The sequence below is a fragment of the Camellia sinensis genome, chromosome 12 (genome assembly GCF_055761805.1).
Source record: "Camellia sinensis isolate YWXY chromosome 12, ASM5576180v1, whole genome shotgun sequence".
In the NCBI taxonomy this organism is placed as follows: Eukaryota; Viridiplantae; Streptophyta; class Magnoliopsida; order Ericales; family Theaceae; genus Camellia; species Camellia sinensis.
In genome coordinates this window covers 135,064,205-135,078,561 of record NC_138972.1, presented here as the reverse complement: position 1 = coordinate 135,078,561, position 14,357 = coordinate 135,064,205, and the positions used below count along the sequence as shown (strand labels likewise).

At 39.5% G+C, this 14,357-nt stretch overlaps 1 protein-coding gene across 1 annotated transcript; it reads right to left on the bottom strand.

The window, feature by feature from the left end:
• Positions 1–441: 441 nt before the first annotated feature.
• Positions 442–13,920, bottom strand: LOC145803891 (uncharacterized). Its single transcript, XM_082897277.1, has 5 exons — positions 13,888–13,920; positions 12,831–13,061; positions 12,509–12,674; positions 853–980; positions 442–756 (listed from the first exon to the last, which is right to left on the bottom strand). The coding sequence occupies exons 1-5, from the start codon at positions 13,918–13,920 to the stop codon at positions 442–444; spliced, it is 873 nt and encodes a 290-aa protein (XP_082753403.1).
• Positions 13,921–14,357: the final 437 nt, after the last annotated feature.

Genomic DNA, 14,357 nt, shown 5'->3' with positions numbered 1-14,357 from the left:
TTGGAATGGACAATCTACTTCATCACTCTGTGAGCATCTGTTACTTGACGAATTTCTCAAATCTTCACCTTGATGGACAACCTCCACTTGACCACAAATGTGGACACTTAATTTGTCTTCAACCATTCCAATCAATTCTTCACCTTTTGAAACTGACAACTGATAAGTTTCTTCACTTTCAGCGGCTCTACTCGCTATTGCTTTAAACTTGGTCATTAATGACCAATATCGGTCGCTTTGATGTAGTTTCACATCAGCCTTCACTTCATACCCACGTCTATCTTTCACACTTTCAGCCCTTGTTTTTTAGTCCATCATTTGAGTATATATTGTGGAGGAAGTTCCGTTGCATTAAATATATCTCTAAGCACCTTTACACAATGTCGACGCAGTATGTCCTTCACTTCAAACTTCCTGTAACTACAACTCAAAGAACCACCTCTATCCATTGTCACATTCTTGTCTTTTTTTTCCATCTACCACTCCTCTTATTATGAATATGGTACTCTCATGATCATTAATAGTGCCTATAACAGATGCTTCAATAGACTGCACGTACTCATTTTGGAATTCCTCAAAATTTGTTTTCATGTAAATCTCTGCCACTTGCTTTAACATCAAAGTTGGAATTGAAACCCTCGACAATTTTAGTAACAAGTTATACTCGGCTTCCAATTTCGTATACATCTTCTTATAAAGCACCATCTCAAAATGCATAAAGAACTCCATCAAGTTATGGTCACAATTTAGATAATCCTTCAAAAATGCATTGAAGGATTCACTAAGTTAAGTAGTACTCATTCCAGCTGCTCAAGAATTCATAATAAATGGCCATCCCCATTTCTCCTTCACGGGAAAGGTTTGCTCCAACCAATGATTGTCGCGTGCATCATACTTATCAAGTATTTGGTCCCACTGTATTTGGAATTCTTCTTTGTCATCGATGTCATGCATAAATTTTGAGAACACAATCTTAACCCCTATATCATTGAAAACATAACTTACATGCTTGACAGCATTTTGCCTCAAATGCCAGGTACAAAGTCTGTGGTTTGTATGTAATAACCCTCACACTGTCCTAACCATACTCATATGCATTCATATGATTCTGTCTTGTTAAGCTTGCATTTCAAGTCTTGTCCTTGTTCGCTTAAGTGTTACAGCATGCTTTGTACCTTACTCGGTGTGGGTTTAGCCGAGGTCACCCTGAGCCTAGGTCAGTTTTGAACCTCTTGCATCTAAGACCATCTTGGAATTTACTTTGGTTGACTCCACCTTCACTCTGACATATTGGCCGAGATGTCACTATCTAGGCTGAGGTGTTTATCGCCGAGGTCGAGATGTGTATTAGCTAGGCTGAGATGTTACCTTTGAACCCAAGTGACCTTACTCCTGGATTGGTACGACCTAGACCGAGGTGTGGCACATCTAGGCCAAGGTGTGGTACAGCTAGGCCAAGTGTTGTCCTTTCTAGCAGATGTCATTGCCCCTTGCTTGCCGAAGTCTTGTTGTTAGTCGATGTCGTTACTTGTCGGAGTGCTCTTGCCGCCTAGCTTGTTGAGTACACTTTGTCATAGTCTTGTCTTTCACTCAGTCACCTTTTTGAGTAGAACCAACTAGCCGTTGCCACGTACCCCTACAGAGGGTTAAGTCAGTCGACAGACCCAGAAAAATACACATTTTTGTATTATATCTTTGCCTTGTAGAGAGAGAGAAGCTCTAGAAAGAAAAAGAAGTTTTAGAGTGAGAGAGTGGGCTTTCGAGCTTGATTCCTAGAGATCAAACCGTTAGATTCGTGTATTGAGGTTAGATTCTTGATTTTACTCTTGTTGTTCTTTATGTTTATCTAGCTGCATTGCACGATCAAACCTGTTTTGCACGTCATGCATTGATTTAAAGTTGGTTTTAGAAAGAGAAAATAGTGTTCATGCGTTCTTGAAGAAAAAGTCTTGTTTGATCCGAAAGTTTGCATTAAGATTTATGTTTTTGTGTTTGTCCTCACAAGATCCTTGAATATGGGTACCTAGGTCCATGTTTTTGAATTCATAGCATGAAATCTCAGATTTTGTAATAGCAAATTATGATCTTTGCATTCATCTCCCTCATGTTCTTCATGTTCGTCATGTTCTTCAAGAGAGGGAAACCCAGATTTTCCCGACTTCATTTCCTTGAATGTGGCCGGCGAGGAGGTGTGGGACCTCGGCCTAGACTTGATAGTTGCCCAGCATGTTTTCCTGAGATAAGAAATTGTGTTTCGTATTGATTTGACTTAGTTTTTGAAGAATGTCGAGGTCATTTGCATGCATGCAAAACTTGTTTTGAGAAGTGCATTCAATAGACTTTGCCATGTGTTTGTAGGACTTGGACTTGCCTTGGCCCCGACGTTTGAAGAACTATGTGAGTGGTATTTTTAAAAAATTTATGTTATTAAGTTTTGATAAAGTTTTGCTTTGCTTGTTTTGGAAAAGTATTTGTTAAGCATGAATGACTATCCTTATTTTGTGTATCAAGTATTAGCTTTGGTTTTGACAATCTTTTAAAGTCCGTACGTGCTAGGGGACTATAAGCATTTGTAGCACAATCTTTGAAAGTCCGTACATGCTAGGGGACTATAAGCATTTGTAGCACAATCTTTGAGAGTCCGTACGTGCTAGGGGACTATAAGCATTTGTAGCACAACCTTTGTTAATGTCATCCCTTGAAACTTGAAAGACTTCAATTGTTGAGACTTGAAAGATTTGTTAGATAAACTTGATTTGCCCTTGGATTTTGTACAAGATGTGATGTGCCTTGATTTGATAAAGATTTCAGATATCATTCATGCAAACCCCTTTATTATTTATACCATTCACTGAGTATCCAAGCTCACTCCTCTCTATATATATGTAGGTGACGAGCAGGACGGCGGTGATGCCTAGATGTACTTGCCACTTGTTTTGGATTTTGCACCTTTACAACATCTTGAAGATTATGCTTTTTAGTTGTATTTCATTGTATTTTGTATTTGATGGTTGAGAAGCCTTCTGGTCAAGATGTATTTTTGTACTTCATTTGTTGTGTTAAAGCTATGTAAAGATGTATGCCATTCCATTTAACTTATGCACTGCTCTTATGGACTAATTAGATTTGTATATATTGCTTCCGCACATGTTAGCCCCATACGTAATACTCTGATTGTGTATGAATTTTGAAAGTTGGCCTCCAGTAATCTCGAATTACTGGCCATCACGGCACCATTCTACTAGGGGCGGAATGGGGTCATGATAGATTGGTATCAGAGCACAAGTTTCTTATAGTACGTTATTCACACACTTGAGTTCTAAAGATGTCACGACCCAAACCCGCCCCGAGAAGGTTGGCATCGTAACCGGCCAGTAATCCTAGATTACCACAGGCCTTTCTGTACAAAACATACATAACCGGGGCTTGCGGAAGCGAAAACAAAACACTAATAGTCCAAAGAGCTGTGCATTTATATGAACGTACATTACATGCCAAAAATGTTAATTTACCCACTACATTACCTCACATATAATCAAAACTCATGTACAAAACAAAACATAGGCTCACGCCACATGTACAACCAAAACTAAGCTGCCTAACTGCCTTCTAGGCCTAGCCCCAACTCGGAGGCACCAAAACACCGGGTAGGCTTCAAAACAGCGGCTCGGCTCGGACTCCGCCTAGGCTTGACTCCCAGAGTGCTCACCTATAAATACATATATACAAACAATGAGCTAAAGCTCAGCAAGTAACATTAAAGTAAAGGGGTAGTGAACGAATTCCACATTTCATATATCCATAAAATAAATCATTTATAAACATAATCATCTCATATCAGAACATACATAATGGCATACTCCATAGAACATAACATTTGTCGTCCAACGACTAGAGTAACCGGTCCCGGACACCGATTAAACACATACCGAGATCTCATAAACTGGTCCACTTAGGACTATCTATGGATGCCATACTAGATTCGCAAACTGGACATTCGTTCACAGAAAACATTTATCATTTCAAAACCATAGCATAACGTAGCACTTTTAAACATAGATCATACTAACATATCTTTACAGAAATGTTACTCACAGTGGGTTTCCAAAATCGGTTGCACGGTCTTCGTCTCCTGACCTGCAATTATCAACATATAACACATTTCTTCAATACACATTATCATTAACTCACTTAATTCATGCCATTCTATCCTTTCTTTACTCTATTTCATGATTATGAGATGCTAAATGATGCAATGACATGTGAAAATCATGTAATTCAACTTCTCAAACTTTCCTGAAATAAGTCCCCCGCTCGAGCGCCACTTTGTCCGCTCGAGCGGACTGCACAAATCCAAAACTGCTGGGAGGCCGATTTTCACGCTCGAGCGGGAATCCCTCCGCTCGAGCGGACCATGCAAAATCCGAAATTCTGCAATCTTCCAAAGCTTGGATCTTTCCTTTTTGCAAAACCACTTCAAAACGATGGAAACCAAGCCCCAAAACACTTGAAAACCACTTGATTTAGACCTTACAACTTCTCAACAAAACCCACATGCATCATGTACAAGATCAAACCATGAATTGAGGTGAAGAATCATAACTATTCATGTAAAAGCTTCATTTCTTCATATCCATGGAGGTTCTTCCTCAAGAATGCCAAATATAAACATAAATCATCAATTTATGCCATACATGCTCAAATTAAACATATTTCTTCTTCAATCCACTTATTTACCATGAGGTCATGCATGAATCAACCTTATTTCAAGAAATTAGAGAGGAATTCTTACCTTGATTGTTTAAATGAAGAAGATAGATTGATTTCCCCTTTCTTTACTCTTCTTCCTCCCTTGGTTCTCCCCTCCATGAATTCTTCTCTCTCTCTCTCTCTCTTTCTAGATTTTTCTTTTATTATTTTTGAGTCAATGAGTCAACAAAGGCCCTTATACTTATCTATATATCATTTATAAACAATTGTGCCAAACTTTGAGCCAAACATGGCCTAACGAATCAGACGAAATTCAGTCTTCAATTTATCGCCCCAAATGGTTCTAAAAATTCTCGGTATCTCATAGACGCGTTCAATTTCGTTTTCCGAACCCATTATGGTCGTCAATTTCGGTCCCGAAGTTATAGTTCCAACAGATATTTTTCCAATTCAAACGGATATTCTTCAATTAATTCGCATAAACACATAATTAATTACTGATAAATATGACACATGTTTTGGGGTCATTACAAAAGAGCATAGGATTTCCCTTAGAAAAATGTTAAGATTGCATCATATTGCTTGCTATTTGACAAGGTGTGCATTATCTCGGCATGACCATTTGTTATTTGCATACATGATTCTTGGTCCAGTTTGTTTTAAAGTTGCATTTTGCATACTCATAGCATCATGAGGAGAGGTAGACCACCAGTTGGCCGAGATCAATCAGAGGATAGACTGGACAAACTAGAAAGACTGGTTGAAGGTTTAACCCGTGAGTTGAGACAAATGAGGCAACAGAATGCTAGTGCTACATCTACCCAGGCCGAGTAGACGAATGGCCGACATGCAGTTCCGCCTCCACGTCCTCTAGTGCCTCAAGTGCCTCCACAGCTAGCCTTGTATGGGAACGACACGATCGCCTTGATTAGGGAGTTTAAGAAGATGAAACCGCTGAGATTCTCAGGGGGTATAGAGCCGATGAAGGCCGAGGCGTGGGTTTTAGAAATAGAGAAGCTGTTCGAGATCTTCCCCAGCACTGACGCTCAGAAGGTGACATTGGCAGCATTCACATTAGATGACGACGCTCGAAGGTGGTGGATGATGATCTGGGAAGCTAATCTTGGTTTAACTTGGGCCAGATTTTTGGAACTGTTTTACAACAAGCATTTTCCCCTTAGCGTTCGAGATCGCAAGACCACAGAGTTTCAAGCTTTGACGCAGGGCAACAGAACAGTGGCAGAATATGATCGTGCTTTCATTGAATTGGCGAGATACGCGCCTCATATGGTCAGTGATGAATATAGGAAAGCCAGGAAGTTTGAAAGCGGACTGCGTGGACCGATACAGGATCGAGTCAACATGCTCAATATGCCGACTTACGCCGAGGTGTTAGACAAGGCCATTCTGGCGGAAGCTAACTTAAACCGATATCAAAATTCAGGAGAGAGTCAGAGGAAGAGACAGAACTATAAAAGTCGTCGGATGTCGTTCAATGCCAAGAAGAAGGCGAATGTGGGCAGTTCCAGCAACTCAGATCGGGATGGTAATACTAAGCCGGCGTGTGCGAGTTGTGGGAAACCGCATCTCGGGGTTTGCCGTTGGGCAACAGGAGCCTGCTTTGAATGTGGCGAGATAGGCCACCGCATGAAAGGCTGTCCGAAGGCAAGGGCTGATGATGATAAGAAAAATGGGAGCACCTCGGGCTCTGCACACGGAAGCAACGTCGGAAAGACACAGATGAGACAGGACAGAGTTTTTGCTTTAGTGCCAGGAGACACCCAGAATGCTGAAACGGTAGTGTCAGGTACACTCTCAATTTGCTCTCAAGTTGCATACATCTTGATTGATTCGGGCTCTACACATTCATTTGTATCTGTTAAATTTGCCGAGAAGTTGAACAGACCGCTAGAACCCCTTGATTATGTGCTATCTGTATCTACTCCATCTGGGGGAACAAAAATTGTTGCATCCATATATAGGGCGTGTGTTGTGGTGGTTGAAGGTGTAGAATTATTAGTTGATTTGATGCCATTAAGCATGACTCACTTCGATGTCATATTAGGAATGGATTGGTTAGTAGCGAATCATGCATCCATTAATTGTGTTACTAAGAGCGTCACTTTGATGACCCCAAACCAGGCCGAGGTCATTTTCCAGGGTAAGGGAGTAGTATCCCCACCTTACTTAATCTCATCCATGAAAGCCTGTAAGTTGATCCAAAAGGGGTGTCAGGGTTATTTGTGCAATATACTAAGTGATTTGAATGGAAGTGTTGAGTTAGCCCTCATACCAGTTGTTAAGGAATTCCCCGACGTCTTTCCAAATGAATTGCCTGGCCACTTAGTTGATAGAGAAATAGAGTTTACAGTGGACATCATGTCGGGAACGCAACCTATCTCCAAAACACCCTATAGGATGGCCCCAGCTGAACTTAGGGAACTGAAACTGCAATTACAAGAATTGTTGGATAATGGATTCATTAGGCCGAGCACTTCACCATGGGGAGCACCCGTTCTGTTTGTTAAGAAAAAGGATGGCACACTTCACCTTTGCATTGATTGCAGAGAACTTAATAAGATAACCATTAAGAACAAGTACCTGTTGCCTAGGATTGATGATTTGCGCGATCAACTACAAGGAACACGAGTCTTTTCCAAGATTGACCTTAGGTCGGGCTACCATCAGCTGAAAGTTAAAGCCGAGGATATTGAGAAGACTGCTTTTCGGACAAGGTATAGCCACTACGAATTTTTGGTAATGCCTTTCGGAGTGACCAATGCTCCTGCAGCATTCATGGACTTGATGAACAGAGTCTTTAAGCCGTATCTAGATGAGTTCGTAGTTGTTTTTATTGACGACATATTGATCTATTCCAAGAGTACAATTGAGCATGAGAATCATCTGAGACTTGCCCTGCAAATCTTGAGAGACAAGAAGTTGTATGCCAAGTTAAACAAGTGCGAGTTTTGGCTTTTCAGCATTTCATTTTTAGGGCATGTGATTAATGAAGAGGGTATATTAGTTGATCCCAGTAAGATTGAAGCCATTGTGAATTGGCCGATGCCGACCAGCGTGTCCGAGGTTCGTAGTTTTCTGGGCTTGGCAGGTTATTACAGAAAGTTTGCGAAGGACTTCTCAAGGATTGCAGTACCATTGACACAACTAACTAAGAAGGGACAACATATGAATAGACCGATGATAGAGAATCAGTCTTCCAAGAGTTGAAGACGAGGTTAGTTACGGCACTAGTTCTTGTACTCCCATCAGGTAATGAGGAATTTCAGATTTTTAGTGATGCTTCACATAAGGGTTTGGGTTGTGTATTAATGTAAGGGGGCAAAGTCATAGCATATGCATCTCGTTAGTTGAAACTTCATGAAAAGAACTATCTAACCCATGATTTAGAGCTAGCATCCGTGGTGTTTGCTTTGAAGATTTGGCGTCACTACTTGTATGGAGCCTCTTGCCAAGTTTTTACAGATCACAAGAGTTTGAAGTACTTGTTCACTCAAAAGGAACTAAATTTGAGGCAGAGAAGATGACTTGAATTATTGAAGGATTACGACATGCAGATTCAGTATCACCCAGGTAAAGCAAACTCGGTAGCCGACTCATTGAGTAGAAAGTTAGCAGGAAGTTTGGCATGCCTAGCCGTGATTTCAATGGAGTCGACTACTATTGGGGAAATAAAGGCAAGGCAAATGAAGGATGAATTCCTGAAGTAGGTAGCCGACGAGATTATTACCAGGCCGAGGTCAGGTTACACCCTTGAGAATGGAGTGCTTAAGTTTGAAGGAAGATTGTGCATGGCCGACGTCCCAGAGTTGAAAGGAAAGATTTTGCAAGACTCTCATGGATCCAGATTTGCAGTTCATCCAGGGAACACCAAGATGTATCAAGATGTAAAACAGACTTTTTGGTGGCCGAATATGAAAAGAGAGATAGCCGAGTTCGTGTCCCAGTGTTTGTATTGTCAACAAGTGAAAGCAAAACATCAGAGGCCAGCAGGACTTCTCCAACATTTGCCGATTCCTGAGTGGAAGTGGGAACACATCTTCATGGACTTTGTGATTGGTTTGCCGAAGACACAGAAAGGGATGGATTCGATCTGGGTTATAATCGACAGATTAACTAAGTCAGCACACTTCTTGCCTATTAAGACTTCGTTTAATGCTAACCACTTGCTGTGTTGTATATGAATGAGATTGTTAGACTTCATGGTGTGCCGATGTCCATTGTGTCAAGCCGAGATCCAAAGTTTGTTTCTAGATTTTGGCAGAGTTTACAAAGGGCTTTGGGGACCGAATTGAGATTTAGTACGGCTTTTCATCCCCAAACCGATGGTCAAACAGAGAGAACAATTCAGACACTTGAAGATATGCTTAGACTATGTGTATTGGACTTCAAGGGAAGTTGGGAGGTGCAATTGCCATTAGTAGAATTCGCTTACAACAACAGTTATCAAGCTAGCATCGGCATGGCGCCGTATGAAGCTTTGTATGGAAGGAAGTGCAGATCGCCGATATGTTGGACCGAGGTAGGAGATAGAGCTTTGATCGGCCCCGATCTAGTTCAAAGGACAACTGAAAAGATCAAGCTTATCCAACAGAGAATCGGAACCGCTCAGAGTCGACAAAAGAGTTACGTTGACTAGAGAAGAAAGGAGTTAGAGTTTGAAGTTGGGGATCATGTATTCCTGAAAATCTCGCCGATGAAAGGAGTTTCAAGATTTGGAAAGAAGGGTAAATTGGCACCCCGTTACATTAGGCCATTTGAAATTCTTGAGAAAGTTAACCCAGTTGCCTACAGACTTGCGTTGCCACTGAGATTAAGTCAAGTTCATAATGTGTTTCATATCTCGATGTTGAGGAAGTATATTCGGGATCCACTGCACGTGATTGATCATTTTGGGATCGTGGCTGATGAAGATTTTAGCTATGAAGAGAAGTCGATGCGTATTATTGATAGACAAGTGAGACAATTGAGAAACAAGGCAATACCGATGGTGAAAATTGAATGGAAAGAGCATTACGGTAGGGATACTACATGGGAAATGGAAGAAGAAATGAAAGTCCGATATCCAGAGTTATTCTTGAATCAAGGTAACTCAAGTTTGGGGACCAAACTTCTTTAAGGGGGGTAGGATGTAATAACCCTCACACTGTCCTAACCATACTCATATGCATTCATATGATTCTGTCTTATTAAGCTTGCATTTCAAGTCTTGTCCTTGTTCGCTTAAATGTTACAGTATGCTTTGTACCTTACTCGGTGTGGGTTTACCCGAGGTCACCCTGAGCCTAGGTCAGTTTTGAACCTCTTGCATCTAAGACCATCTTGGAATTTACTTTGGTTGACTCCACCTTCGCTCTGACATGTTGGCCGAGATGTCACTATCTAGGCCGAGGTGTTCATCGCCGAGGCCGAGATGTGTATTATCTAAGCCGAGATGTTACCTTTGAACCCAAGTGACCTTACTCCTGGATTGGTACGACCTAGACCGCGGTGTGGCACATCTAGGCCAAGTGTTGTCCTTTCTAGCCGATGTCATTGTCCCTTGCTTGCCGAAGTCTTGTTATTAGCCGATGTCTTGTTGTTAGCCAATGTCATTACTTGTCGGAGTGCTCTTGCCGCCTAGCTTGTTGAGTACACTTTGTCATAGTCTTGTCTTTTCACTTAGTCACCTTTTTTAGTAGAACCAACCAGCTGTTGCCACGTACCCCTACAGAGGGTTAAGTCAGCAGACAAACCCAGAAAAATACACATTTTTGTATTATATCTTTGCCTTGTAGAGAGAGAGAAGCTCTAAGAAGAAAAAGAAGTTTTAGAGTGAGAGAGTGGGCTTTCGAGCTTGATTCCTAGAGATCAAACCGTTAGATTCATGTATTGAGGTTAGATTCTTGATTTTACTCTTGTTTTCTTTATGTTTATCTAGCTGCATTGCACGATCGAACCTGTTCTGCACGTCATGCATTGATTTAAAGTTGGTTTTACAAAGAGAAAATAGTGTTCATGTGTTCTTGAAGAAAAAGTCTTGTTTGATCCGAAAGTTTGTATTAAGATTTATGTTTTTGTATTTGTCCTCACAAGATCCTTGAATATGGGTACCCAGGTCCATGTTTTTGAATTCATTGCATGAAATCTCAGATTTTGTAATAGCAAATTATGATCTTTGCATTCATCTCCCTCACGTTCATGTTCTTCATGTTCGTCATGTTTTTCAAGAGAGGGAAACCCAAATTTTTCCGACTTCATTTCCTTGAATTTGGCCATCGAGGCCACACCTCGGCGAGGAGCTGTGGAACCTCGGCCTAGACCTGGTAGTTGCCCAGCATGTTTTCCCGAGATAAGAAACTGTGTTTCGTTTTGATTTGACTTAGTTTTTGAAGAATGTCGAGGTCATTTGCATGCATGCAAGACTTGTTTTGAGAATTGCATTCAATAGACTTTGTCATGTGTTTGTAGGACTTGGACTTGCCTTAGCCCCGACGTTTGAAGAATTATGTGAGTGGTATTTTTAATAAAGTTATGTTATTAAGTTTTGATAAAGTTTTGCTTTGCTTGTTTTGGAAAAGTATTTGTTAAGCATGAATGACTATCCCTATTTTGTGTATCAAGTATTAGCTTTGGTTTTGACAATCTTTAAAAGTCTGTACGTGCTAGGGGACTATAAGCATTTGTAGCACAATCTTTGAAAGTCCGTACGTGCTAGGGGACTATAAGCATTTGTAGCACAATCTTTGAAAGTCCGTACGTGCTAGGGGACTATAAGCATTTGTAGAACAATCTTTGAGAGTCCGTACGTGCTAGGGGACTATAAGCATTTGTAGTACAACCTTTGTTAATGTCATCCTTTGGAACTTGAAAGACTTCAATTGTTGAGACTTGAAAGATTTGTTAGATAAACTTGATTTGCCCTTGGATTTTGTACAAGATGTGATATGCCTTGATTTGATAAAGATTTCGGATATCATTTATGTAAACCCCTTTATTATTTATACCATTCACTGAGTATCCAAGCTCACTCCTCTCTATATATATGTAGGTGACGAGCAGGACGGCGGTAACGCCTAGATGTACTTGTCACTTGTTTTGGATTTTGCACCTTTGCAACATCTTGAAGATTATGCTTCTTAGTTGTATTTCATTGTATTTTTGTATTTGATGGCTGAGAAGCCTTCTGGTCAAGATGTATTTTTGTACTTCATTTTGTTGTGTTAAAGCTATGTAAAGATGTATGCCATTCCATTTAACTTATGCACTGCTCTTATGGACTAATTAGATTTGTATATATTGCTTCCGCACATGTTAGCCCCATACGTAATACTCTGATTGTGTGTGAATTTTGAAAGTTGGCCTCTGGTAATCTCGGATTACTGGCCATCACGGCACCATTCTACTAGGGGCGGAATGGGGTCGTGACATTATATCAGGCATAGCCATCGCAACATTTTGATCTATGAAAATAGTTTTCGAAGCTTTGGACATTGCCTCCAGAAAAATTTGAAACAGCCATGTAAAAGATTCAGTAGTCTTATCTTACATCAACCTGCACTGAATATAACTGTTTATCGATGATGATTAATTCCAACAAGTGATCCAAAAGGTCTATGCTCGTTATTTAATTTGTAAGTAGTGTCAAAGGTCACTATATCACCAAACTGAGCATAGTCTATGATCATTTGAGCATCGACCAAAAATATATTAATTATCTATTATTCACAATCTAATTGGACTGCATAAAAAAAGGATGGATTTTCCACAGTTTTCTTACGAAAGTAACACAATACACTACCCGCTTCTGCATATTCTAAATCTTTTTGTCTCTTCAATCTTAAGTAATTTTTTTGGTCCAATTTCGTGAAGCCAAGTGATGCTCTTCCACCAAATTCCCTACCAAATAGCTCATAAGCAGACCTAAGAGGAATTCTAGATTCTGAAGCCAATTTTACTTCAATTGCCTGGGTGGTAGATATTTTTCTTTAGAATGGTAACATATGAATACAATTTGAAAGCACAAGGTCATGATTATGATGTTTAACAAAATCACAAGCAATATATTTTTCTAAAATTCTATCTAACTTGATACTAAATATGGCACCACAACCACATCTTACCTCTTGTCTCAGATTTTTGACAAGTGGATCTCGTTTGTCAATACCCTGACTTCCCTCTTTGTAACATACAAACGTTCGTGATGTTATCTCCTTCGTAATAATAAAGCCCACATTTCCCCCATAGGTATTGTAGAAGTCATATGCAGCTTGTTCAGAGTCAAATGGCATTTCCACTTTCGGCTTCCAACCGCAATTGGCCAACTCATTAACAATATTATTTTCTTCCATTACCTGCAATTTAGTATCATACAAATAACAAGTTTTACCCATCCTTGTTCTTTCTATTTTTTTCTACAAATAACTAGGTCATTAATAATCAATTTCTCAATTCTTGTTATTTTTTACACATCTCTCTCATATATATAACAACAAGGTTTAATCACATTTATACTGAATTGCAGGTGTTGGGGGTGAATTGCCCAAATCTAATGTAAGAAATTGATTATTAATGAATCTCCAGAAAATAATATTTACAAATAAATGTGATTAACTATCTAACAACAAATATGAATCCACTACAACAGATCAATGTGATTCACTATCTAACAAATAAATGTTATTTACTATCTATCTTACAAATAAATGTGATTCATTATCTATCTAATAGAAAATAATATATAGAACAACAAATCTTAATTTAACTACAACAGATCAATTATCAAACTCAAGAATCAAATATATCCAACCCAAGAGTCAAATATAATTCATATATGAATCCCAAAAAATCTGAATCTGTTATATATAGAACAACAAATTTAGCTACAACAGATCAACCATGAAACCCAAGAATCAAATATAATTCATATATGAATCCCCAAAAATCTGAATCATATATATATAGAACATCAAATTTAACTACAGCAGATTCAGTGAGTGAACCAAACCCACTTCAAAAATATATGGCGAGTTTCAGTGAGTGAACCAATTTCAAAAATCAACAACAAATCTATTATCAAACCCATTAAAAAAATCAATAACAAATCTAACCCAAGAATTATATACATATATACATACATACATACATACATATATATAATAGCAAGATGATGAAATAGACCTCGTCATCGCCGCAATGTCGCTTTCCCGCCATCGCATCGCCGCCGAGCTCACCGTCGCCCGCGATCTTTGCGTTTCTCCTTCGCCATCGCGCTGCTCCACCATCTTCGTCATCTCTTTCATCTCTCAGTTCCTCTATCAGTTCGCATTCGTTTCTTCATCTCTGTCTCAGTTTCTCACTCCGACTTTCAGTCGCCTCTCGCGATGCCTTTCTTTCTTTGCTAGGGTTCACTAACTTAGATCGATGGTGCAAAGCAAAGGAGATAACACAGAGAAAAGAAAATGGGGGAAATTAAAATTTTGAATTAAAAAAAAAATCACTAAATAAAACAACGTCGTTTTGGAGACTACCATAGGAACCACTGCAGGAAACCATAACAGATGATCTGGACTCCACAATTAATGTTACGTGGCATTCACTAAAAAACTATTTCAATCACTTTTATGTCATGTGATTTTTTTTTGAAAATA